This window comes from Astatotilapia calliptera, chromosome 5 (assembly GCF_964374335.1).
Source record: "Astatotilapia calliptera chromosome 5, fAstCal68.1, whole genome shotgun sequence".
Taxonomy (NCBI): domain Eukaryota; kingdom Metazoa; phylum Chordata; class Actinopteri; order Cichliformes; family Cichlidae; genus Astatotilapia; species Astatotilapia calliptera.
This window is the reverse complement of record NC_137426.1, coordinates 10,840,543-10,866,707: the sequence shown is the minus strand read 5'-3', so window position 1 is coordinate 10,866,707 and position 26,165 is coordinate 10,840,543. Positions and strand designations below refer to the sequence as shown.

The window sequence follows — 26,165 nt, the reverse complement described above, 5'->3', positions numbered from 1 at the left end:
CAGTCGACAGGTGGCGATGTCGCTCAATCAGGATATCCCCAGCTGCGTGTTCTCGCGTCATCACGCCTGTCATCGCGGTGTTTGTGCCGACATTTCGTGCAGTCGTAGCAGCAGCTTGCAGAAGGGAGAAGAAAAGACCCGCGTTCATGAGTTAAACCTCAGTGTGTTTGTTGACAAATTTCTCGGTAAGAACACATCCGCGGCTGCTCGCTAAAAGACGAAATCACAGCGGGAGCCGATGAAAGCACGCAGCCTGCTCGTTGTTCCGCTGCACTTCACACACAGACACGCACACATACAAAGCAACCACCCCAGTCAGCTAGGTCGCTAATGAGCATTAGCCTGCTAGGAAGCTAAGCGGTATAATCTACATTCACTCTTATCTGCTGAAAATTTGATAGTTAGCTACGACTGTATAAACTCCACGTAGACTATGAATGCCTGTTAAGCGTAATGACTGTTAGCATAAGAAAAAGTGTAAGCAGACTTTGTGTAAAACGGTGTCTTAACCGTAGCCGCAAGCAGATATATACATTTTTCTATTTTTCACTGAGCGTCAGTTCGTGTTCTTGTCGTGTATTTATTGAGTGGAGTGATGGGCATGGAGGAAGGTTTTGAACGATATTTGCTACGATACAATGCCGTCCGTCACTGCATAGTAGAAACCAGTAAACCCCGGCTTTGGGTAATGACGTTAAGCGTTGAGCCGCGATGTTGTCAGAGAGGATGTTGTTCAAGATGAGGCTGAGTAGTCATGGAGACCATGTGGGGACGTTTCTGATAGCTGTTAACTGATGTGTGGTCTTGGTTTATGAACATCAGCCCTTTTCAGATATGAAATATGCAATCCCAGCTCTCCCCTGTGATCATTATGATTTAATTCAGTCATGATAGAACCGAGAGAGAGCTTCTAAAATATGTAGTATACAGTATACATGCCGTTACACTGTAGCGTTAATATCATGATTTAATATATGCAACATAGGCCAATGCTACATATTTTTGTATAGCCTGAATTTATGACGATGATACGCCTGTTGTTTTTATGTAATTCCTACAGGTAAGTGCATAGTCAAGATTTAGGTTGTCAACATAAAGAACAGCTTAAAGTGTAAGACTGTCTTTTTCACACTCATTACCAGGGATGCACCAATGTTTTTGTTTATTTGCATTGTTTTTATAATTTTTAAATTATAGAAATAGGTATTTTTTAGAAGTATTTATTAGAAAACATAAGTAAACGCATTGGAATGGTTTGATTCTCTATCCATTATAATGAATTGTGGACAGTTGTGACAGCACTGTTTCACACTTTCTTTAACCAATGTGACACCACAGCAACTGGTAAATCATCTTATTTGCAAATAGGTTAACAACAGGGATGAAAACTTCAGTCAGAAATAGCATTCAATAAGGAAAACTACTTAAGTCCCAGATCTCTGCAGGTAGTTTTGCTTTGCCAACTTTACCTGAAAAAGTTTGCACTGGATTTTTTTTCCACTTCAAGTTGTAGTAGCTAACATTTTTACTTAAGTGTCTCAGACTGGGAAGAGACACAAACATGGTTTTGGTCCCGAGCCTGGATAAAAGGGAGAGTTTTATCAGGATGGGTATTCGGTGTAAATGTCTGCCAAATTATCTGCTGTGATGCCTTCTTGGGAAATAAGTGAGGAGCAGAGTTGCATGTTAAAATATAACAGACAATTGTAATAACAAGGAATTTTTTTTTTCATAAATGTATAATTTGTGACATTTTGAATATATGACTATCATAACTAATCCTCACACAGCAGTATGTAAGATTAATGAGTCAATTTGGCCAAATATATTGGTGCATCCCTTCGTATGGCCTTTCATGTACACTATTAATCAAACATGAGACTTGTATATCAGTGCTTCTAAACATTCACATCAAAGGTGCATGTCTGAAAGGGGCTTTAGTTGAGTTTGTGAATGACTCCCCAGTTGGTCTGTTGGATGCTGAACACAGCAAACAGGAATATTTATCAGTTTCTCCAGTATTAGTGGTTTCTAATTTTGTTCTGTTGGCTCAGTGTGCATTGCGCAGGCCAGTGGAGCTCTGTGCCAGAGATTTTTCTTTATCAGACATTTCTGAAAAAGGAGGGCTCAGGTGTGCTCTGGGCTTCATCCCAGAGGCAGTCTCATTGTCCCATCTGAGACTTGATCTACATGCTGAATGTTGTGAATGGAGAGTTCCTCATTCTTGTTCTTTGGTAGATTATGGTCTTACTTTTTTCATCTTCAATTCCACTCTTTGATTGATGGATTTGACAGCCAGTTATGCGTTCCAGCTTTGAACCAACAAATTAAGACAGTGTGTTTTTCCTTTTGATTCTGAAGTTTCTTTCTTGAAAATCAGTTTCTGGTTTTCTTTGTGTGATTTATCAGCTTCACTGTGTCTCTGTTGTGTTAATACAAGCTGAATGTTTAAACTTGCTTCTGGTTACTCGATTCTTTGACAGTATTTGTTTGTTGCTGTTTCCTCTTCTGCTGTGTTTTATCCTCTTGCTGCTGTTGATGTTGGTAGTGGATGTCTTGAATGAAATTGTTTAAAATCTAGTTTAAAAAAGCAGTGGGTACACTGCTGACGCTGATAATGCTAATGTTAATGTCCAGACTGATTTTGGTGGGTGTGTTGAGTTGTGGGTAGCATCCTGGCATACAAACATGTTCCTCTGCAACTCATTGCTTTGTACTTTCTCCTCTGCTCAGCTGCTGTCTTTGGTGCTGTGCTGGTAATTAGTTGCTGATATTACTTTGGTTTACTTAAAGCTAATGTTGCTCCGGTTGATATGATGCTAATGTTGCTCTGGTTGACGTGATGCTTATGTTGCTCTGGTTTACATATATCTAAATTTGCTTTTGACAAAATGTTGAAAATGTTGCTGTAATTGATAAGTTACTGTTGTTACTTCTGTAATAGTTGTCCCAATGATTTGTGTTAATTGCTGACGATGTGTTGCATATTTGCTGGTTTGGTTTGTTCCGCTTGTTGTGCTCTTTTAAAGCCAGATGCTGAAGTGTTGTCTGCTGGATTTGGTCAACACTGTGATGTTGCCTTCGACCTGTTTGCCAGATCGGTTGGTTTTTTGGGTTGTTGCTTTGACGTTTGGTGGGCATTGCTGAATGTTTTCAGATATTGTTATTATCTATTTGTTGATAATTACATTTTTTCGTAGCTGAAGTCATCATGTTGTTGGTTTACGAAGCCTAAATGTTTTAGTTTAGTGTGATATGTTGTGGGCACTGCTAGTCTTAGTCATGATGAGGTTGAACTTTGGACTGGAGTTCTTCTTTGCTTCTGGCAGTAGTTTTTCTTTTTGCTGTCTCATTATGATGATCTGTTGTTGGAAAAGATTTCCAGTTTTAGTGTCCATGGAGCTTATAGAACAATTTTCGTGTGCTTTTCCGTGATAAGACCAGCTTTTAGTTGTAGGGCTAAACTCTTCCACCACATACTACTTGTGCAATATTCAGCATTTTTTTTTAACTGAGTGAGTGCAAATACTTGAAACTGATAAAGCACATCCTGTCAAAACCTTCTTGAAAATGGCTCAACGTACCATTCTTTTCTGTGAAAGGCTGAATTCATTGATGATGTTTTTAAAAACAGGAATGCTTGTTTCTTTGACCTTTTCACCAGGTTTCAGTATCCTGCAGAAAACCTCTGTCTGTTACAGTGAAACTATACACACAGCTTAGTTGCATTGGTGAGTTGGAAGTTGCATGAGATTTATAAAGGATTACTGTTGCACGAATGATTCCATAGTTGAATAAACAAGCAATATCGCTGTACTGCATGATAGACAACTTAATGAACCTTATTGTTGCAGCCAGTTTATTAGGGCTCAATATTCCAGAGTACCACTGCAAAGACTCAAGGCCTTGATAAACCTTAGACAAACTGGGTTGAATGACACTTCATCATCCGTTTCATCTTAAACAAAAATTAAAACATTTAAAAATTCCCTCTTTGGGCTTCACTGGGTTTCCGTCATAACTTAGTGGCCTTACTAAATGTACCTAAGGCCAGAAAAAGCAGAAAAAGGAGGAGGAAGTATTAACATGGCACTATTCAACCAAAGTAATGAATACTAGGTACACATGAAGATCAAGTACAATAGGCTACACCAGCAGGGGGGGGGGGGGGAATGTAGCCTCAAAATTGTATCACAATATTTTAATCATGATATAGACAAAAAAATGCTGAATGTTTTATTGTGCTTCTTTGGAGGCTGCTAAAGAAACTCCCATTTTAGATAGGTTGGGTAGGGTTCATAAAAACATAGTATTGCTATAGCAGTGATATTGGATAATGACTTTTTTATGTCACTTAAAATGTTATATCAGTATTGTCATGGACAATATGATATGGCACAGACCTACAGTGCACTGAATCACAGTTAATCTTGTATACAGCGATGGATGATTTTTGCCTGCTATAATTAGCGAATGTAATTGGGCAGATATTAGTTGAAAAATAAAGGTGAAATGGTATTAAACATTTTGCTACTTCAGTCCATTTTATTTTAGTATGTTTGTTTTATTTGTTTTAAGAGTGTTCGCACCAAACACTTGCTGAGTAGTTTTATGGAATCCACAAATGTTTGGCCATAATGGCCAGTAGGAGAAAAATCACTGCAGTGCTGCCATCATTTCTAAATGTTCACAAGAACATCTTCAAATTTGCTCACTTTTCTCCAAGCTTTTTAGTTTTTTTCCTGTTCGACCATACAGCTCCTTCAATCCACTAACACCAGCATTAAACTGGTCCTCACTTTCTAAATGTTGGTGATGTCAGAAGACGCTAGTCTCTGGGAGAATAGAGAGAAAGATGAATACACGTGGATTTGCCTTAATTTCCATTACCCGCATGAACTTGCATAGACTTTTGTCAAAACTTTGCTTCACATTTGGTGTGAATGCTACACTTTAAAAAAAAAAAATTTGTTGACAAATGTTTAAAAACAGAAGACGTACAAGATACGGTAGCTAGTGTTTAACTAACAGTCATAATTTTAGCTCATAATTAAATAAAATTTAAATAAACACGACCTGAAAATGCAACCATCTTAATGCTTGATACTCAAACACTGGCGGAAACCCTGGACTTCAGATGCTTTTATGCAATCTAGTATTGAAAGTAAAACAAGTTGTGTTAAAGTTTTCTTTTTGTGCACACAATTCACATTGAAGGTATGTTGATACCTGAAAATGCTTGTTGAATGAAACAAAAGCTGTGCTACTTGTCTTTACAAACCAGATAAGCTTTACTGAGGATTAGAATTTGACCTGGCCAGGTGCATGCATGGTGTAGAAGGACAAAAAGATATCACAGATGACAAATGAGTCTCATTTTTGGCATGTAAAAAAATTTTTCAGAATTTTTAAATGTTATATATTTGCAATTCATGACAATTTAGGAGAGAATATACCACATATCATCACAGCGTCAACTTTATCTGGATTGTTTTTTTCCCCCTGTCTTTAAGCCTGCCTGAAATTCTTGCTGTTCTTTAAGCACAATTTCTTTGTTCTTGCTATGCACTGTTTTTAACACTTGTCAGTTATTCAATACTAAAGCTATGTTTAAAGCTTAAGATTGTTTTGTGGTCTAGTAAAATATGTTGGGCAGGATTGCTTAATTATCAAAATGAAAGTTTAGCTAACCTATTAAGTGGTTCAGAGAGACTGTTTTAGTTGACAGTTTTGTGCAAATTTTTAAAATTCTTACCTCTATTCCCCAAACCCCTTCCAAAAAACCTTTGGTTTCCAGATGGCAAGACAAAAAGGAGTGCAAGATTGAGAACTTGTTATTATGAAGCGCTTAAAATTGTAAGCACTGCTGGCTATGCAAAAGAGACTCCTATCCAAGTTTACTAGAAAAAAAAATCTGGAAACGATTGGTCACCCTCTCTCTGCTCTTCATCTGATGGTAGTGTTGCTTTCTCCCCAGGTTTTAGGGCTGTTGTTTAGCAGTCAGTATGGCGGTAGTCATCAGACTGCAGGGTCTGCCCATAGTGGCTGGCACCATGGACATCAGGCACTTCTTCTCTGGCCTCACCATTCCTGATGGGGGAGTGCACATCGTGGGGGGTGAACATGGTGAGGCTTTCATCGTCTTCGCCACAGATGAGGACGCACGGCTGGGCATGATGCGAACAGGTGGGTCCATTAAGGGCTCCAAAGTGTCGCTGTTGCTTAGCAGCAAGACAGAAATGCAGAATATGATTGAACTCAGTCGCCGGAGATTTGAGGCTGGGGCAGGGGCTGTGGAGATTGCTGCACCTACAGCAGGAAATGCCAGTCGTCAAGCAAGTGCTGCCCCTATACCCACAGTACAGTCTGGGGCAGGGGGGAGAAGCGGTAGCCATGGAAATCAGGGTTTTGGTAACACCCCGACTGCAGTGACGGCAGCAAGCTCATCTCAGGAGCCACCAAATAACAAAGCTGCAACCAGCTTGGCCAGCGTGGTGCCCAGCTTCCCCAACAGCTACAGTTCTGCTCCCACAATCACCACAGCACTGGCATCTCTTAATGCAGGACCCCCACCCATCCCTCCACTTCCCAGCATGCCTTCCATGCCTCCTATGCCCACACTCCCTACTATACCAATTCCTCCTCCAGTCTCCTCCCTTCCTCCTGTTCCTACTGTTTCGCCACTGTCCCAAGGACCTCCAGTGCCTCCTATGTCACACCTTCCGCACATGTCCTCTCTACCTCCCTTCAACCCTTCCCTACCTCCCCCAGCTGGACTAGGCTCGGGCCTTCCTCTTGGGACACCCAACCATATGTTGTTTAACCCTCTTTCTCCTCTGGCTTCACTTGGCCTTCAAGCCCACATGAAGGCGGCTGCTGCCGTAGCCACTGGGGGAGGAGCTGGCAATCCTGATGAGTTGTTTGTTCTGCTGCAAAACCTCCCATTTTCATGCTCAGAGGTGGAAGTCAGGGAATTTTTTCGGGGTCTGGGGTTTGATGCTGTTCGCCTGATGAGGGATGGACAGGGGCGGCCAACTGGTAGAGCTATGGTCAAGTTCTTCTCACCCCAGGAGAGCTTTGAAGCAGTGAAGCGTGGAGGTGGCATGATGGGCCAAAGATTCATTGAGATCACCCCTGGCTCTGAGCGTCAGTGGGCCAGCCTCAATGATGGGTTGGCAGGCCATGCTCCTCACAACAGCAGCAAATCAAATAGCAGTAATGAGTCACAAGATCTGCAGCACCGCCGTGGTAATGTAGAGGCAGGAGGCAGAGATCAACGAGCAAGGTCGCGATCTCCCCACCGACAGGAGTTCTGTGTGTACCTAAAGGGCCTTCCTTATGAGGCAGACAAAAAACAGATTAAGGAGTTCTTTAAGAATTTGGACATTGTAGAAGACAGTATCTACATTGCCTATGGCCCCAATGGACGAGCCACAGGAGAGGGATTTCTCGAATTCAAATCGGAACAGGACTACAAGGGAGCTCTAGGTGCTCACATGCAGTATATGGGCAGCCGGTTTATTCAGGTTCACCCAATCAGCCGTAAGGGAATGCTAGAAAAGATTGATGCCATCCGCAAGCGTGAAGCAGCACAGGGTGATGGCAAGAACCAGGATGGCTTAAAAACGCCCAGAAATTGCGCCCACATTACCAACATACCTTACAACATCTCCAAGAAGGATGTTCGAGCCTTTCTGGAGGGTGTGGGCATCTATGAGGACACCCTGAAGGTCCTGACAGATAGCCATGGCAACGGTTTAGGACAAGCCATCTTCCAACTGCGAACTGAAGAAGATGCTCGCAAAGCTGAAAGACTGCACCGTCAAAAGCTCAATGGACGGGATGCCTTTGTCCATCTTGTGACCTTTGATCAGATGAAAGAAATTGAAAGAAATCCTCCACCCCAAAATAAGAGGGGCCAACGCAACCAGAACCAGCAGAACCAAAACCACCACCAACAAGCCCAAACAATTCCCCAGCAACCCCAAATCAATCCATTTGCTGGGATTAGTGGTGAGGAGTTTAACTTTCTCAGAAACACTATGGGGAACCTCAACAGCCCCCCATTTGTGACTCCATTTTCAGCTCCAGGAAATGGGCTAGCAGGCCCTCCTCCTCTCCCACCACTGGCTGCGGGATTGGGAGATGTTAATTTGGGCGTGGCTCCCCCACTAGTTGCAGGCCTTCCTGGAGCGCCAATCTTGGAGCCACCTGGCTTTCGTAGTGGAGCTGCAGGAGGGGGTCCATTCAGCCAGGATGGGCTGAGAGGCTTGGTACCCTTTGACAATGCCAACAGAAAAGGAGGTGTGGGAGGACAGAACCGAGGGGGAGGGGCCAACAACAACCAGGGGCGTCCAGGTGGTGGAGTGGTGAGTGCACAGCCAGTGTTCACTCCAGGGGCAGAGGGTCTCCGCAACCAGCCAGCCCCCGCAGGATCCAATAATCCTAGCAGTCAGCGTGGCGCTGCTGGCCCAACAATTGTAAAGCTGCAGAACATGCCATTCACCGTGACAGTGGATGAAATCATGGATTTCTTTTACGGTTACCAGGTGCTGCCTGGCTCAGTCTGCTTACAGTTTAATGAGAAAGGCCTGCCAACTGGAGAGGCCATGGTGGCCTTTCAGAGCCACGAGGAGGCCACTGCTGCAGTTATGGACCTCAATGATCGACCTATTGGAGCACGCAAGGTCAAGATAAGCCTTGGTTAAAGCCCCTACACTGACTGTAGTTAAAATTACCTGGATTAAGTCAAGTTGAAACAAAGCCAGCCTAAACCATACCAGATTTTGGACACAGTTCAGACCTTGCCCTGTGCTGTGACTGTCCCTTTGTGTAGATATTGGCAGGTAAGCCAGATCCCCTGCAGTCTGTGCAGTAGAAAACTATGACTTTGCTCTTTTCTGCAGCTCCTCCACTGACTTTGATAGCACAGTATCATGATTAATATTGCTGTGATTGTAATGATGATGATGCTTATGATGATGATGGGAGGATTTTGGTCCTTTTGTTTTCAAGCTGTTAATGACATCACAGCTTATTTCCAAATCATGTCAACTCATGATGCAGCGAACACACTCAACTGTTTTAGGTTTTTCTGTGTGTCTTTTTTGTTGTTTTTTTGCTATGCTAATATTGCTGTATATGCTTAAATATGCTGCGCTGCTGTGGTTCGATATTAACATGCTCTGTTGCTGTAATTCTCCACATTCCTTGTTGCTGTGGTGAAATCATGATTTTAAAAAAGCTATGTTGCAATGATCAAATGTTGCTTTGGTGAAATGTTGACATGCCCCTTTGCTGTGGAAAACGTATTACTGACTTGAAGTTTTGTGGCCATTGTAAAAGAAAGACACTTGCTATAGTAAATGTTGTCTCAAATCTGTGTTGCAACAGTCCTCTGTTGATACGTGGAGTGTGTGGGATGGACAGATTGCTGACTTCAGTTTTATTTTGTAAAAAGGGGCTGCTGAACTTCTTTAATTTTTCACATTTTTTATCATCTCGCTGTGTTTGAACAATGCCACCCTTTTTCCACAGCACTTGCTCAGTAGATGTTTGGATTGTAGAGCGCTAAGATGAAGTCTGTAGTGTTTTTAGTTTGGTAGCTTTTTGTTGTTTCATAATTGTTTTGGATATTTTCTTCTTTAAGCTTATGTTTGTTTCTCTCTATTGTCAGTGTGAAAAACTTGTATGAACGTATAACCCTATATGATGTGGAGTCCTCTTTACTTTAGCTAATAAAAGGATGTTCCTCACCTGCGATGAGCTCTTTCTGACTGCTCTTCACTGTCTGATGATGGAAATTGACTGAATATGAGTTATTTTTGTAGAAGCGGAATGGAAGACTCGTTTGGACTTGTTTCCAATACAGGTGACCTTTAATATCGACATCTTCAACTCAATATGAATAGGCGTTATTATGGGAAAGAACTTGAACCTATATAGTTATCCGTTCTCTTTTACACAGTAGAGAGATTTTGTGTTTGGGGGGAGGAGGCGTACATGTAATGGTTTTATTTTCTCTGGAGTTGGAAGACAATGTAAAAAAAAAAAACAAAGGCACAATTTAAAAAGGCTGACGTGAAAGTTTTGCTGTTTGAAACAGTCAGAATAAGATGACTGAATCAATTGAAATGCTTTAGTTTAAACATTTTTTTAACCATCAGTTGCACACAGAGGTTTGACTATACTGTCACAGTAAATCTCTTTCTGTGGTTAACACTAGACTTTTAACAAAACAAGATCATAGCAACAAAAAAAGGACATCAAGAATTCCTGAAACAAAATAAAACAAAAAAGGTGCTCTTTTGTGCTTATAACTATAAAAGTTGTAAAATAAAACATTTGATGACCTCAAATTACAGAAACAAAAGTCTAGATAGTGAGTATAAAAACGACTGACCAAGAACAGTCGCAGGTCTCACAGTTACCTTTTACGGTAATAGCTCTATGGCATGTTTTGCGAATTACAGCATTGTTTAGCTAGCGAGTCTCATTCCCTTGCTTGTCTGAAACTCCTGCTGTCACCATGTTTTTCCCAGTCTGGTAATATACTCCCTACCCCCCCCCTACCCCCCCGGCCAGGTGGGTTGGCTGCGGGGGGAATTACATGCAGAATATTGCCATGGTAATTTATACTAGATGGTTATGTTAAGGCCATTTTAACTATTGTATGTGGAAAAAGTCATCATACATAGTATAGTATATTTGATATATCGCCCAACCCTACATGAAACTACCACTACTATGACAGCAAAGACCCAGTAACTGAGTTAAGTACACAATGGGTTTTTTTTTCCAGTCCCTAGAATACTTGGTTGAAAACTATTTTTAACCACTTCTGCTGTGATGCTAAAAGGGAAGCTGACTCCCAAGAAAATTTTCATTGGCGTTTTTAAAATGATTGTTTAGCAACAAACCTCTGGAGCACTGTCTAGCATGTTACAGGTGAATTGCGCTACAGTTACTACTACTACTACACTTTCAGCTGTTTTTTTGTTGTTTGTTAGGAATTTAGTTAAATGCTTTCTTAGTGGAATTGTTTATGAAGAGCCTATGCATTCTTGCACAGTTATAGAACTAAAGCACATTGTGTGTACATTGTAGCTGCAGAAAATAGCTGTAGCTTTTTGTGAAAATTTAGGCTTCCCTTAGAAATATGATGGGACATGAAGGCAGAACTTCACTAAACCTTTGTGCCTCAGCAGTATTCATGTTGTCTAATTCTCCACACAAAATAGAGCTCATAATTAAATTCATCCTGAAACCAAGAGTTAAATAATAGCTGACAGGGTAAAACAAACACTAGTCATATATGAACAAGAGGTTTATGATATTCTATGACAGCCTTTGTTGTTCACTGAACTCTTCTCTGAGCAAATTCAAACCAATTTGTGGAAGATCATTTATCCCAAATTACAGGACAGTTTTCAACCAAATCGTCAAAGTTTTGATTTGTCACCTCAGCTGCTCTCATTTTTGTCGATGTGCTTTATTTATTTTTTTATTTGCTGCAAACTTAAAATAAAGCCTTTGGATGTATTATCAACTCTGTTGTACTGAGTAGAGGTAGTGGAGAGCATCAGTGGAGGTAGTTTTGTCTGAAGAGGAGTCGTCTGCTATCTGGATATGGTTAACCTCCAAGCAGGTACAACAGCGTTCAACAATATGTGCATGCATTGCTGAACTTTGTGTGAAACTGTGGGAGATAAGCAGGCTGTAATAAAGAGAACTGAAGCACTGTCTTTAAAAAATGGTTGCTGGGAAAGATGACTGTGTCTTTGTTGTGAAGCTGGTGTGTGGAGTGAAGAGAAAATGCAGTGCAAATTAAAGAGAAAAATTTTTTTTCTGACAATTGGTCTGCAAAGGATGCATGTCTGTGCAGTACCTGTGTTTTGGTGGGTGAGTGTGAGGCAGGGGTAAAAATTATCCCAGCGTGACTGCTACTGAGCTGTCAATCATTCAGCTGCTTTCCACCCTCCTGATAAATAGACATCCAGAAGGCAGATCTTGCAGGTGAGTGAAATTTAAAGCACATGAGGAATTTCACATAGTTTATCAACAATACCCTGAAAAGTGCTGGTGCTGCCTGTAGAGCACCAATATCATTAATCCTAGATTAGTTTTCAAGGCCATAATTGTTCAATGATTCAAAAAAATGGAGCAGGTGGCAGGCCTACAGCCTTGAATCACTAGATTGTCTAAATTGCCCAATGTTTGGAAGGCGATACATACTTATGAGCGATGGTAGCTATTAGATGGCTCCTAGCCTGTATAAACTCCTTGGAAGGTAGTAGAGGGGTTTTTTGTAGCCTGTAAATGGTAGTCTGTAGGCGAGTTAAACCTATGGATGTCAAGCTGTAGATAACTTGTGGTAGATTGAGCTCTTTTAAGATTTTATAGGCACAGGCTCAGGGAGTGGCAGCCATCTGCAAACCTGACCCTGGTTCTGCTGAAGGTTTCTTCCTGTTAAAATTGTTTTTCTTCTCTCTCTTGGCAAGGGCTTGCTCATAGGAGTTTTCTTTGTATTATTGTTTTACAACATAAAACTCCTTGAGGAAACATCTGTTGTGATATCAATAAATTTACACTTGCATAAATAAAACACTATATGACTAAAACTGAATTGATTCAAAGGTAAAGGCTGGCAGTTAAGTGGTGAATAGTAGTTTGTGGATGGTAGCCTATGTAGCATTTCATTTGTAGATGGCAACTAGTACAAGGTAGCATGTGGATAGGAAGTAATTTTTGGTGGATAGTAGCCTATATATGGTAACCTTTTGATCATAAGAGCACTGGAAGGTAGCTGGTAGCATTTAGACTTTAAGTTATAGGAAGTGTATGGTATGTAATAGCTTTCTAAAAGGGTACCTATAGAAGGTAAATCATGCCTAGCAATGCCCCGTGGATAGAAGTCTATATAGTACTTACTATGTAACGGAGGAAGAATAGAACATGATTTAAGGTAAATGGTAGTGTTTTGGCAAGCTTTTGGTAAGCTGTTGATGATTATATAGGGTTGATGGTGCCCTCTAGATTATATTGTTTTGGATAGTAGTAGCCTGTGGATGGAACAACGGCTTACAAATGGTAGCCAATATAGTGACTTATGGATAGAAAGTGGTTGTTGTTAAATGGCTGAAAATGGTTAACTTTTGATGGCTTTTTAAGGTGGATGCCGTTCTATAGAATATGCTATGTCAATGGTAGATAGAGGAATGTGTATAATAACATAGTGTTTGATTTTTGGTACAGTACAAATGTAGATGGTTGCCTGTGGACAGAAAGTAAGTGCTGGTTGACAATATTCTGTCAAAGGTAGATAGTATACTGTCAAAGGTAGTCTGTGGTTAGTAAGTGATTGTTGGTAGCCAATAGATTACAGGTGTCCAACTCCAGGGTCGGTGCAGGTTTTAAATGTGTCCTTGATCCATCACAGCTGATTTTAATGGCTAAATTACCTCCCTAACATGTCTCGAAGTGCTCCAGAAGCCTGGTAATGAACTTATCATTTGAATCAGGTGTGTTGAAACAGGGTGACATCGAAAACCTGCAGGACACTGGCACTCGAGGCCTGGAGTTCAACACCCTTGCAATAGATGGTGCAGAAGGTGGGCTATGTAAACTGTGGTTGGTTGTAAAAGGTAAAGGGTATTGCTGATGCCAGAGGCTTCTGGCCAGTAACCAACACATGATAGATGTGGATTGAATGTGATTGTTAGATGATGGTGCTCTGCAGATAGCATTGTCTAGATGGCAAATAGTGCTCTGTGAATGGTATTCTATTAGTAACAGTTACCTGTTGGAGGCCTATAGATAGTGTAGAAGGTAGATGTATGCGTTGGAATGCAAATTGAGCCACGGCAATATATAGATGGTCATGTATAGACATTACAGAATATTTTACCTGTTGTTCATAGTTAGCAACTGGTAGATGGGTTTTTATATGCAATTTATATAATATATAGCGGTATTAGATGGCGGAGATTGGAAGACTGGCATTTTCTGATAAAGTTGCCGCCTATTTAGCATTATTTTGGTAATGATTTGAAAATCAGTTGAAAATAAATGACTAGTAACATTAACCCAAATATACAATAGTTTTACAACATAAAATAATTTAAAAAAATGTAAACACATGCAGCTAAGTAAATGCAAAATTCACAAAATAATTGTAGGTAGGCAACCTGACCTAGTGATGTTGGATGAACAAATAAGTAATTTAAAATATATATATATATTATAATTAAGTAGAAAACGATATACTACCTTCTTTATCCTTGAATGAGAAGTGGTGTATAAAGAATGGGGAGGAGTCCACTTGTGGAAATGGAGGAAATTGTGCGAAAGATTATTGACTGGACTGATCACGTATTATTTTTTTCTTTTTAAGGCATATGAAACACTTACATATGCCTACAAAGTTTGAGCATTTTCTTAATGCCACTTCTAGATTCCTTGCTGCTTCAACTTTAATAATAATAATGTTGAAATATTAGTATTTGTTAATTAGTAAGTCTTTCATCATATGGATTTTACAGAAATGCAAATTAATGACCCAAATATGAACAAAACAAAGAAACAACATTTTTATTGTATAGAATCATGCAGTGAGTCTAACAATATAATAAATGTACATGAAGCTAAATTAACACCTAAGTACACTAAGGTAATGTTAAAACTGATATCTATCTATATCTAGATAGATATACAGATAGATATGGAGGAAAAGGGGTAATCTGAGCCCTGTGGGTTCTTGCAGATGCTGTTTTTTCTCAACTTTTTTGGTCTTGCATGAGGTCATGATAAACTTAGCAAGTGCATATGCTTTTCCAACTTAGACAGTTGGCGTGAGTTTCAGGGTTATTTATTTTTGATGAGCATAACATAAAATTAGGGCTAAAGAAGAATAATATAATGTTTAATGTATAATGTTTAGCTTAAGGTTCCTGTTACATTATTATAGCATGGATTGGGTGCAAACTTATTCCAGCTCTTTTTTGAGGCTGCATCTTACTCAAACCATGGAGTATGCTACTTTCAACATATTTCCTCACAATTAAGTCCCAAAGATTTTTATTTATTTTTATTTTTAAGAAAAGGGTGTGAGTAGTTTTCAGGGAAAGAGATCCTTACAGAATGAGAATCACTGAAGCAGGAGCTCTGTTTGTTTATGCATGTGAGATCTGCACGGTAAATAAAACAACAATACTCTCCCCTACCCTCTCTCCCTCCGTACTGCATTTATCTGTTTGTGCTTTTCCTGGTGTGTTTCTGTGTTGCTTTTCAGACTGCACTGTGGTTCTACTGCGAAGGATGAATAAAATGAAACCATATTGTTCTCTGTGGGGAGGGTGACTCATGCTGTGTGCAGTTTGTTCTGTTTCCTCTCTGCTCTGACTGTTGTTCAGTCTATTTGGTCTCTTCTTCTGATCACCACAGTACATCTGCTTCATCATTCATTCATTTAACTGCAGCTGCAATAGCACTTCCGGCCCAAGTATGTGATCTTCAATATAAAAGCACTAAAACGTTTAAGTCTTAAAGCACATGATCTTTTTTCCCTCAAACATCAAGTCAGATGAAGAAAAAAACAAAAACAATAGCACCCTCCCCCAACACACATTATCTTTCTTATAGCTTCGTTACAAAAGAGCAACGGGAATTCTACTTTGGAGGACATAAAAATGAGGTTGAAAGCTTTAAATAGATATTAATAAAATATTTTTCTATTAGGTCAGTTTTGAAGTGAAATTTGGAAAAAATAAATCTTCAATTGGAAATGCATACATAAATCTCCAAATATTGCTACATCTCTGTAGCAATATTACCACCCTCGTAAACATGCTGGACTTTAGCAAAAACAATACACATATTAGGATGGATTGTTCAGCCATGATAATTTAAACTAAAATTAGGTGGACTGAATATTATCTCTGATGGGATGCAGTCATGATCATTTATAAATTACTTGTACGATTTATAATCCTCAAGGATTATGAATTGTGTTAAAGTGTGTAACACTGTTAAACATTTTTGCATTATTGCACTGGGATATGCTTTAATCCTTACCATATCTTTAAGTCTTGTTGTGCTTGTGTTTGGAAGTAAAGCTTTAATTATGCAAGATCTCAGGGACTCTGGACGTTTTTCTCTCTGTCCTGTCATCGTTGTGTTTGGGGTTATCAGCTTTGGTTTGTTGTTGGTGCAGTAATCTTTGGAATAGTTTCCCCGTTTGCTGCAGCAGCTTAATTCCGAGGCGGGTGTAATAATAATATCTTCAGGCTATGCTAAGGTTTAAACGAGGTGGTATGATTTCTTTTCTGTTGTTCTTGTCTCTGTACCAACATTACTACTAATATAATTATTAATTACTCAACAATGTGCATTATACCTGGTCGGCTGTAGTGTGATTGGAAAGTTAAATGAGTGGGAGGATTGATTGCGTTTGGCGTTATTGAGCTTTTATTGTGAAGGAGTCTACAGGACATGTGAAAGGTAGTAACGTCACCGTACTCTTGTTCGGGATCAGAGGGCGTTACTGACGGTTGTTTTGGCCAATCAGGAGTCGAGTACGCAACCGCATGTTCAATCAGAGAATAGTTAGCCTGGCCACCACCCTCCCGTGACATAGAAGGCTTTCGAGCGACGACAAACGGAGTTATTTTCGTCTCAGTTACTCAAGGCTTGTATTGTGTGGCGTGTATTTTACTAGAAATCCTGATAAACTGGTCAGATAACGTTTAGTGAGCTCTTTAGTGTGTTTAACAGAAAAAACAGGGAGTAGTTTCCGTTCGCGGGTTGTGGGAGTGGCTGTACACCGCCCTTGGTTTTTATTCCTGTTTGAAGGGGATAAAATATAACGGATCCAATAAGGTGATTTTTAGCATTTATGATGGCATAATTCTCTTTAAATGTATGCTTGTGCGAGAGTGTGTGAACTTCGTGTGTTGGAGAATTGTGCTGGTGTAACTGGTTTTACAGGTCAAGTCAAATCTCCATTCAATCTCATGCTGATGTTGCCTTTAAGGGGCTGCTACTCCTCAAGTTCGTGCGGGTGGTGCCTTTACCTGCTTCTGCTCCTTTTGTTGATTTAGTTTGTAATGAAAACGGCATATCAGGTGGCAGATGGTGCGAATATGTCACATGAGTTGTTATAGAAGAGCCTGGCTGACTTTATGGCTGCTGATAAAGACGATACCGCCACATTTCCTCTGTTTATTGAGTGTCTGAGACCGGTGGCCTCTTTTGAATGTGGAAAAGATAAATGAATACGGTCATCAGAGATATGCTGTCTTACATTTGGGCTGTTTTATGACTCTGTGGTGCAGGAAGTTGCAGAACACAAAACTGAGATCTTGCCAAACTTCATTTAAATTCTGCAGCTGTTTGTGGTTAAAGAGTGATTGCATTTGTGGTGTTTTTGAGCTGCTGTTTCATTTGGGGACATCTTAGGGAACTCTGCTGAAAGTTTCCGGTTTTGAGTGGCATACCAATAAAGAGGTTTTGGCTTGCTACCAAAAGGAAACTTATCAGGATTGCAATATAAAATAATTTGTTTTTATTTTTAATCAATATGATTAAAGTATATATTAATGTATAATGAGTTGACCAAAAGTGACACAGCACTTAGGTTATATGAGGTAACTGACTCACTTCCTGGACCAGGTGGTTGCTTGCAAAGACCCAGTATGGTTAAAAAAAAAATCCTGTTACCAACGCGTGTTTTTGTTTAACTAATGTACAGGAGCAGGAGATGAGAAGAGTATGATAGTGATTAGATGTTGTGTTTATATTGATCTGTAGCGGCTGAGTTGTTGTGGCCACTTTGGGTAACCTGAGGCTTTGTGTTTCTAGTGATTCAGTGCTTATGGATAAGCATTGGTGTTATTTGCAGTTGTTTTTTTCTGATACAGGGTACTATAACTGCTGTAAAGACACACATTTCTACTCTTGAATGACTATTTTAACGTTACAGCTGTCACTGTAAGCTATGCTGATATTGAACTCTTAAGTTCTGAAATATGCTGATTTTAATTTCTTTTCTGCTCCTCCTTCAGATGGCAGACTGTGTCAGCAAGGTGGAGCTGAGTGTCTCCTGTGCTAACCTGCTGGATAAAGATGTGGGGTCAAAGTCTGATCCTCTGTGTGTCCTGCTGGAGAGCACTGGAGGAGATAAGTGGGCTGAGGTAATATGACAGTCACGCTTCAGAACAGAGCTTTGTTTGGCTTCAGACTTCATTCTAATGTGAGAATCCTGTTGGTGTTTCTCTGCGTCAGTTGGGCCGCACTGAGCGTCTGAAGAACAACTCCAGCCCGTCCTTCAGTCAGCGTCTCCGACTGGATTATCACTTTGAGAAAGTTCAGAACCTGAAGCTGGGTGTCTACGACATCGACAACTCCAGCTCTGACCTTGGTGATGATGACTACCTGGGAGGGGTGGAGATCACACTTGGCCAGGTACACACCGAATGTGATCAGCTATTACTTTCAATACCAGATTTATTAGAATCTATTTTTCAGTAGACTAAGGTTCAGCTCTTCAAAATGCAGTCAAGCTTATTTTTTTGTTTGTTTTTGTGTCCCAACTGTTGTAGGTTAGAATTGTAACTTTCAGTCTGTTGCTTTCTCCAGTTTCCCAAGAGGAAGCAGGAGAAATGTATACAATAGGATGGACATATATATAAAAAAGAGAAATATATACAAAAATAAGAGAAAGGCACACATTAGAGTACAAGTTGCAAAGTGCTTGGGAGTAGTGCAAAAGAAGACAGACTTGGTCTGAATATAGTGTGTTTGCGAGCGGCCTGAGTGATGGGGGTCGCTCAGATTAGTGGGGTGGGTGGGCAAGGGTGGGGTACTTTTTATAAAGTTTATACATTTTTCATAAATGTATGTGACATCAATCATATAACACAAGTTTCACTATAAAGTTACTGAAATAAGTAGATGCACTTTCTTTATTGAAAGTGGAATTGTAACTCATTAACTTTCATTAAAACTTTTGTTGGCAACGTGTCAGAAACTAGCTGAAATGCAAAATATGCTGAATATGACCAAGAAATAAACAATTTGAGATGCAGGAAATGTTTCACGGTTTTTAATTATTGTGCAAAGTTGTTGCAAATAAATTTTCTTTTAACTAACATAATGATTCACGATCAGCTGTTCCAGTCTTACAATGTGTAGATCATAGGTGTCAAACTCTCAGAGCTGGCCTACTGGTATTATACAGCTAATATATATATTGTTTAGTATTAAGCTTTGCTTGTTCCATATTCAGTTTTTCAGCAAAACGTGTTTGAGTCCATAAGAAAAGATTCATTCTTATATCTGGAGGAATAAATATATTTCAATAAATATTAACGTTAGCCCGCGACTTTGTTCCAGTTTTGAATTTTGGCCCACTGTGTATTTGAGTTTGACACCCCTAGTGTAGATTATTCAATGCAGATTATTCTGCAGTTTTCCAATGTAATGCTGGCGCCCTCTAGTGGTGTCATTGAACCATAACGAGCTATGCTGTCTGTGCTGCAGCTGATTGGCTGTTTTTAATTCTGAAATGGCGTTTTTGTTGTTGTTGTTGTTGTTGTTGTTTTTTTTAAACTTACAGATTCAGGTTGAGTCTACTGGTTTGAGGCATGCAAGCTGATATAAGATTATAATCTGATATCCATTAAAATGTTCAACAACACTTTATTTTTGTTAGGCAAGAAACTAAAAAGTTCCTCTGAGGTCAACATTGCCCTCTGCTGGACAAACTGTGTTATGCAAATTCAGGTTTGGGAGCTGGCTGTCAATGATTAAGCTGCAAACATTACCTTCTCTGTGTGTTTCAGATAGTTTCCAGCAAAACTGTGACCAGACCTCTGCAGCTGAAGAAGGGCAAACCTGCTGGGAAGGGAACCATCACTGTATGTAGAGTATCGCTGTACTGAGAATAAAACAAGATTATGATGACTGTGACTTTAACATAAGTGTGTGTGTTTCTGTGTGTGTAGATCACAGCAGAGGAGATAAAGGACAACAGAGCCATTGAGTTGGAGTGGGAGGCTAAAAACCTTGACAAGAAGGTATCTTCTACTTCCTACTTTATTTAATTCTTAATTATTACTCACTGAGGTTTGATCTCATGAACAGCTGCTCTGAATGGCTGCTGGTGTTTCTTGATACTCCCCATCGGTCTTATTTTTCCTCACCTTTGTGCTTAAAAACATAATTTAAGTGTATTTTTTAGCTTTTTAATTTTGAGCTTTTCTTAGACTCTCATTTTTATTACAAAGAGTTTGGTAATGTGTACTGAATTTTCCTTTTATATATCTGAGCCACTGATGACATGCAGCTATATCAGAGTATGTGTGTTGCTTTCTAATCTACCCTCACAGCTTAGTAAAATGCATCGCCAATAAATGAGATTGCAGCATGCTGTCCTCCGTTTGTTTAGGATACGTTTGGGAAGTCTGATCCATTCCTGGAGTTTTTTAGACAGGGAGATGATGGAAAATGGCAGCTGGTCCACAGGACAGAGGTAAACACACATGCACACACCTTATTTCATGTGAGAGATGGCTGTTAATTGCTACGATCCTTCTCAAACTCTTTCTTGTTGCTGAAATACAAAATATTTAAACATCTAACACTCTTAGCTTATCATGTGGAAAAACTACAAAAGCACAAACAGAAAATTATGGTGAAGATGACCGAGATGAGGACTGTTTCTGTGTATTTGTGTTTTTCTGTTTGTAGGTTGTGAAGAACAATCTGAATCCAACCTGGAAGAAGTTCACCATCCCTCTGCAGACTCTCTGCTACAGCGACCTTGAAAGACCTCTGAAGGTTCCACCAATTAGAATCCACCTCAGTTCATGACAGCCAATCAAATGTGTAACTGTTCCATTAAATCCTGTCCTTCCTTTGCAGGTGGATTGTTCTGATTACGACAGTGATGGATCTCATGATCTGATTGGTTCTTTCACCACTAAAGTCTCCGATATGCAGAAAACAGCACACGGCTCACCGGTGAGTCCAGCGATGATAAGACACGTGACGTATTTTAGTTTGCTGCTGAGAGGTTATTGAGCTGTGCCGTGTTGTTCTCCAGGTGCAATTTGACTGCATCCATCCCGAGAAACAGAAGAAGAAGAAGAGCTACAAGAACTCTGGAGTTGTCTCTGTCAAGAGCTGCAAGGTAAAGACTACGTGACACAGGGTTCTCTTCAAGGGGTTTACTTTTTTAAAATTTTCAACTTTATTTAAATGGGAATTCCTTTAAAGTTAAAATCTCACTTTTGTTTAATGGGGACCTGCCCAAGAAAGTACACATTACATGGTTATTAACATTATAAAATCAAGTAAATCAAAAACATATATCAGATAAAAATAAACAAATGAGAAAACGATGTGCATAAAGTTCAGCTTAGGGATACTAATTCTACTCTTCCTCTACAGTTACTGTGTAAACCACTGTCAGACAGACTGAACAGATTCCTCCTCTCTTGAGCTGAAGTTTCTATTCATTGAGTTTTCTTGAACTGTTCACTGCTAATCAGAGCTCTGTCAGCTTGGCTTGTTGGTGACTATTGCCGTGACGGAAGTGAATCTTTAGTAAAGATGCATGCATCGAAACATGTTTGATTCTCTGTTTGTGTGCAGCTGATCACTCAGTACACCTTCCTGGACTATGTGATGGGTGGCTGCCAGATCAACTTCACCGTATGTCAACGCCAGCTCACATGCACACATTTTAAGTGGTGTAATTTATCTAACCAAGCTCAGTAACTCAAAGGGTGGCTTATCTTTGTCATTTGACTTTTCAGCTACTGATCACAACTTGTCAATCAACTTGAGCAGTTGAAAAAGAAGTTAATAAACTAACGCAGTAATTTTATGTGAACGCTTTAGGTTGGGATTGACTTCACTGGCTCTAATGGTGATCCTCGCTCACCCAACTCTCTCCACTATATGAGTGCAGATGGGCTGAACCAGTACCTGTCTGCTCTGTGGTCTGTGGGCCACGTGGTCCAGGACTATGACACGTCAGTACTCATTCACTCAAACTACACCCAAACAACTTCACATCTCCAACCTGAGCCTTAAACTCTAAACTCTGCAGCCTTCTAAGCTCTTGTTCTGCTCTCCTGACTGCACTCTAACCTCTGGTGAAATGAAAATGTTTCTGATCTTTATGTCTAACAGTCATTATTTTGTTTCCTCTTTCAGCGATAAACTCTTCCCAGCGTTCGGTTTTGGAGCCAAATTACCTCCAGACTACCAGGTCAGCTCTCTAACCGACCAATCACAAAGCCTGTTTCTTTAGTTTCTATTTGTTTCTGAAGTGAGAGATCATTAATTCCCTGAGGTGTAAAAATTATTTTGTAATTTTCTGATTTGATTTCGTTGATCTAAATCAGTTATGTCCGGTTTACTAAACCGTTCTACTGTTGATCCTACAGGCGGCACACCACGAATTCGCCCTCAACTTCAACCCAACTAACCCTTACTGCCAAGGTACACACACATTTACTGTACCTCAAAAGTGATATGATTTACTAGATTATTCCATTTAAAAAACAGGTGAAGGAAGAATTAATTAAAATTTTATTTAAGATAGTTTAGCTGTTATTTGACAAAAAAAAAAGATTGTACCCTTAGTCATGAGTTTTAACATCTTATTATGTATCAATAAAGATGTGATTTGATGAGCATTAGAATGGGTTTTTCCAAAGGTAGCTGCATGGGAAGAGATCTCTCTCACTAACATCTGATGCACACACAGTCATTTTGTTCTGAAGCAGACCTGAAAAGTGACAGAAACCGCTCAGTTCAAAAAGGAGAAACATGGTTACCCTTAGTAGGCATCCAAGGAGGGAAGAGTTAACAGATTTTCTTTTTAAAGTTTGGTTTTTCTGCTTTGCTGCTGCCACTCTTAGGCATCCAGGGGATTGTTGAAGCCTACAGGATGGTTTTGCCTCAGATCAGGCTCTCTGGACCAACAAACTTCTCCCCCATCATCAACCACGTTGCCTCCATTGCTGCCGGTGCCGCACAGGCTAATGCTGCCGCTGTGAGTGAACTCATAACAACTAAAGCTTAAGACAATTAGCCTGAAATACACAGTCTAACTTTGACATGTATCTTCTTGTCTCTGCAGCAATACTTTGTCCTGCTGATCCTCACTGATGGCGAGATCACTGACTTTGACCAGACGAGGGACGCCATCGTTCGGGCGTCAAGACTCCCCATGTCAATCATTATTGTGGGGGTAGGACCAGCTGACTTTAAGGCCATGGAGCTTCTGGATGGAGATGACGGTGTGCTTAGGTCAACAACTGGAGAATCAGTCGCCAGAGACATTGTCCAGTTCGTGCCGTACAGACAGTTTGCAGATGTAAGTGTGATGCATAAGAAGACTAAAAGAAAGTTCAGGCTCAGTTACAAAGGACTCATTCCTGTGGCCTATCATTTTAATATTTTAATTCTTTAGTTATAAATTTAATATTATTCCAACTTTTATGACAACTATTATGCTGAAAACCTGAAAGATAAACAGAAACATTACTTCTCATGCCGACACGGCACAAAGCAGATTTTTAGATGCTTTCCACTAAAACAGTGCAGTCACTGTGCCTAAATAGGCAAATATAGACAGAATTTAGGTGGATTCTTGCTTGAATTTAATGAAATGCAAGGACATTATTTTTTTACATCTTCCTCCAGAATGACAACTTTTCTCATCCAGTTTTGTTTTATACTGACGGCTGACCCCTCCCTCCAACTACCCTGCTGGATTTACCTGTGTACTTTTATAGATGAAGGGATATTTCTTTCATAGAAATGATGATAAGTCTCTACATTCAATTCATGCAACCACTCTCCTCAGAGGGCACAAAACAAAAATGCATCAACAACAGAAAATATTTTCTTAATTTAAAACCTGTTCAGGTCTAAAATAATATACTCTAAATGTTAACCTGTCTCTGGGGGTGAAGTCATTTCTGTGCATGGACTCTGTGGTGTTGGAGGAAATCATTAACAACGTCTCTCTCTTTTTCCAGGCTCCTCAGGCTGCTCTGGCTCAGTCTGTGCTCGCTGAGGTTCCCAATCAGCTGGTCTCTTATTTTAAAACGAGAGGGCTGGATCCACCAAAATCTCAGGCTGCTGCTAAATCCTAAACATTCCGCATGCCCTAAAGCCCACCCTCACATTCCCCAAAACCGAAGGCCCACCCTCATGTCATTCCAACCCACCGCTAGACCACATGCCCCCACTCGGCCTTCAGCCACAAAGTTGACCACTCTTCAAGGACCACGCTGATGTGTTAGCCAATTGCAGAACAGCACTCAGCTGTTAGCCAATCAGGATGCCACAGGAAAACATCCCAGTTTTGTTTACTCCATTTAAGAATGTCTTTGTTTCCAGATCTTTGTCTTCTATAGGTGGAATGATAATCTTAGAATAGAAATGGCAGATTATTTATTCCTTCTGCTGCTTCCACAGTATCTATGCAGATCACATGTTTGTTAGCATGTGTTTGAATAACAAAGAGCCACACACACACACACACACACAGGAGAAAAAGTGTCTTGTTTTTGTTCCACATGTATTCTAACAGAAGAAGAAAGTTACTGACAGAGGAGATGTGATCTCTAAAATCTGCACAGATGTCTGGGTTTTCTCATTCGTTTAAATGTAGTTTTATCACAGCAGCCCCTAGTGGACATGAGTGGCACTGCAGCTCCTGGTTCCTCAGCTCTGTGTGTGTGTTGCTCTGATTAGCTTTTTTTTTTTAAATGTGCCAATACCTTGCACTTTGCTGGAAGATTATATTACAAATGATATATAGCTTTACACCTACCGCCTTACTATAGACTTTAATGCTGCCTTATAGTGTAGCCTTAGTTTAGCTTCTTTCTTGCTACTTGAGCCTGGATGTTTCTGTATAGCTCTCTTGTGCTGCTGGTTGTTAATGCTGCCATTTTGGCTCCCAGAGCTCCATTTTGCACATTATGTCAGTAACGTTTGCAGGTTACTAGTAAATCTGAACGTCTGCAATTCAACTGCAATCAATTGATTGAAATAGAGTCGAGGTTGGACATTAAAGATAATATAATGTGTGCTTTATAAGAAAGCAATTAGTATCAAACATAATGTGCAAAGTGAAGTCAAACAAAGTTTAGAACAATGACAGTAAAGTGCCTTTTTGAATAAACCTGAAAACTTTTCATCCTGGGAGCCAAAATGGCCACCTGTGCTGCACAGTGACATCACTGCTCTATTTGGATCCTATGCAAATAAGATGTTATTGAAGTTGGAAAAAAATTGTTTCCAAAGCAAACACGAACACTTTAAAACATGAATTTGTATTCAAGCTTGAACTCCATATCACAGCAACATGTCCAGGCTTTGAAGGATTAATGCCAAGGAAAACATGAGATGCAGAAGTAAGCAATTAATAATCAAACTAAGCTTTTATGTAACTGAAACGCAGTGAAGTCGTAAAACAGCAAGCATTGTGGACACTTTAAGAAACCTCAAGATAAACATGGCTCCTACAGCCTGGGATGCTGGGATTTAAAACGTGTCAAAATATGTTTACAGCATAGTCACATTTAATTTTGTTATAAAATACTGTTACCACAGCTTCAGCTGTAAAGACTTCTAAACAGTTATTAGATGTTGTGCCTTTTTTGTTTTTTAAAAGATTAGCTAGAGAAAATGCAGGAAAGGAAGGAGGAAAAATGGGAAAAAGAAGTGCTTGGTTAAACTGAAACGCTCGACTTTGTGGTCGGTGTCTTGACCTCCAAACTCATGGCAAGATTGAGCTTTTTTTACTCATGTCACATCATCACTTTTGCAAACGAAAAGAAGAAAAGTGACAGCGTTCGCTTTTCACAGCTAATTTTAGGTCAATTTCTTGTACTCTGTATTGATTGTATTTTTATTTTAACTTGAGCCAAGATTTCTTGTTTCAGTCTCATGAAAGTGCTGGTTTGATTTTCTTCAATTAAAACTCTGAGAGATCAGATCTCCAGGGGAAAAGGTCAGGCAAAAGTGATCAAACACGTTGTTTTATCTATTTTTAATTGAAACTGTATTTCACCATGAATATGGGTGATAGAAAGCCACCTCTTCTGCACAGCGTCCTGATAGACTCGCAGGAAGTGAAT

The 26,165-nt window shown here is 39.9% G+C and overlaps 1 protein-coding gene across 4 annotated transcripts; it reads left to right on the top strand.

Annotated features, from left to right (window-relative positions):
* Positions 1-46: 46 nt before the first annotated feature.
* On the top strand, positions 47-25,355 carry cpne1 (copine I). Of its 4 annotated transcripts, none has more exons than XM_026167197.2 (16): positions 49-185; positions 18,060-18,188; positions 18,280-18,459; positions 19,839-19,913; positions 20,001-20,072; positions 20,444-20,527; positions 20,746-20,835; positions 20,920-21,018; positions 21,101-21,187; positions 21,652-21,711; positions 21,901-22,034; positions 22,219-22,273; positions 22,452-22,506; positions 22,929-23,062; positions 23,150-23,386; positions 24,054-25,355. In XM_026167197.2, exons 2-16 carry the CDS (start codon positions 18,060-18,062, stop codon positions 24,168-24,170), a joined length of 1,608 nt encoding a protein of 535 aa, XP_026022982.1. In that variant the 5' UTR covers positions 49-185; the 3' UTR covers positions 24,171-25,355. The 4 variants fall into 4 exon arrangements, with proteins under 4 accessions (XP_026022980.1, XP_026022982.1, XP_026022979.1 ...); XM_026167196.2 differs by lacking the exon at positions 49-185 and adding an exon at positions 16,586-16,875; XM_026167194.2 differs by lacking the exons at positions 18,060-18,188; positions 18,280-18,459; positions 19,839-19,913; ... (10 more) ...; positions 23,150-23,386; positions 24,054-25,355 and adding exons at positions 3,665-3,731; positions 5,978-9,760 and having other exon boundaries at positions 52-185.
* Positions 25,356-26,165: the final 810 nt, after the last annotated feature.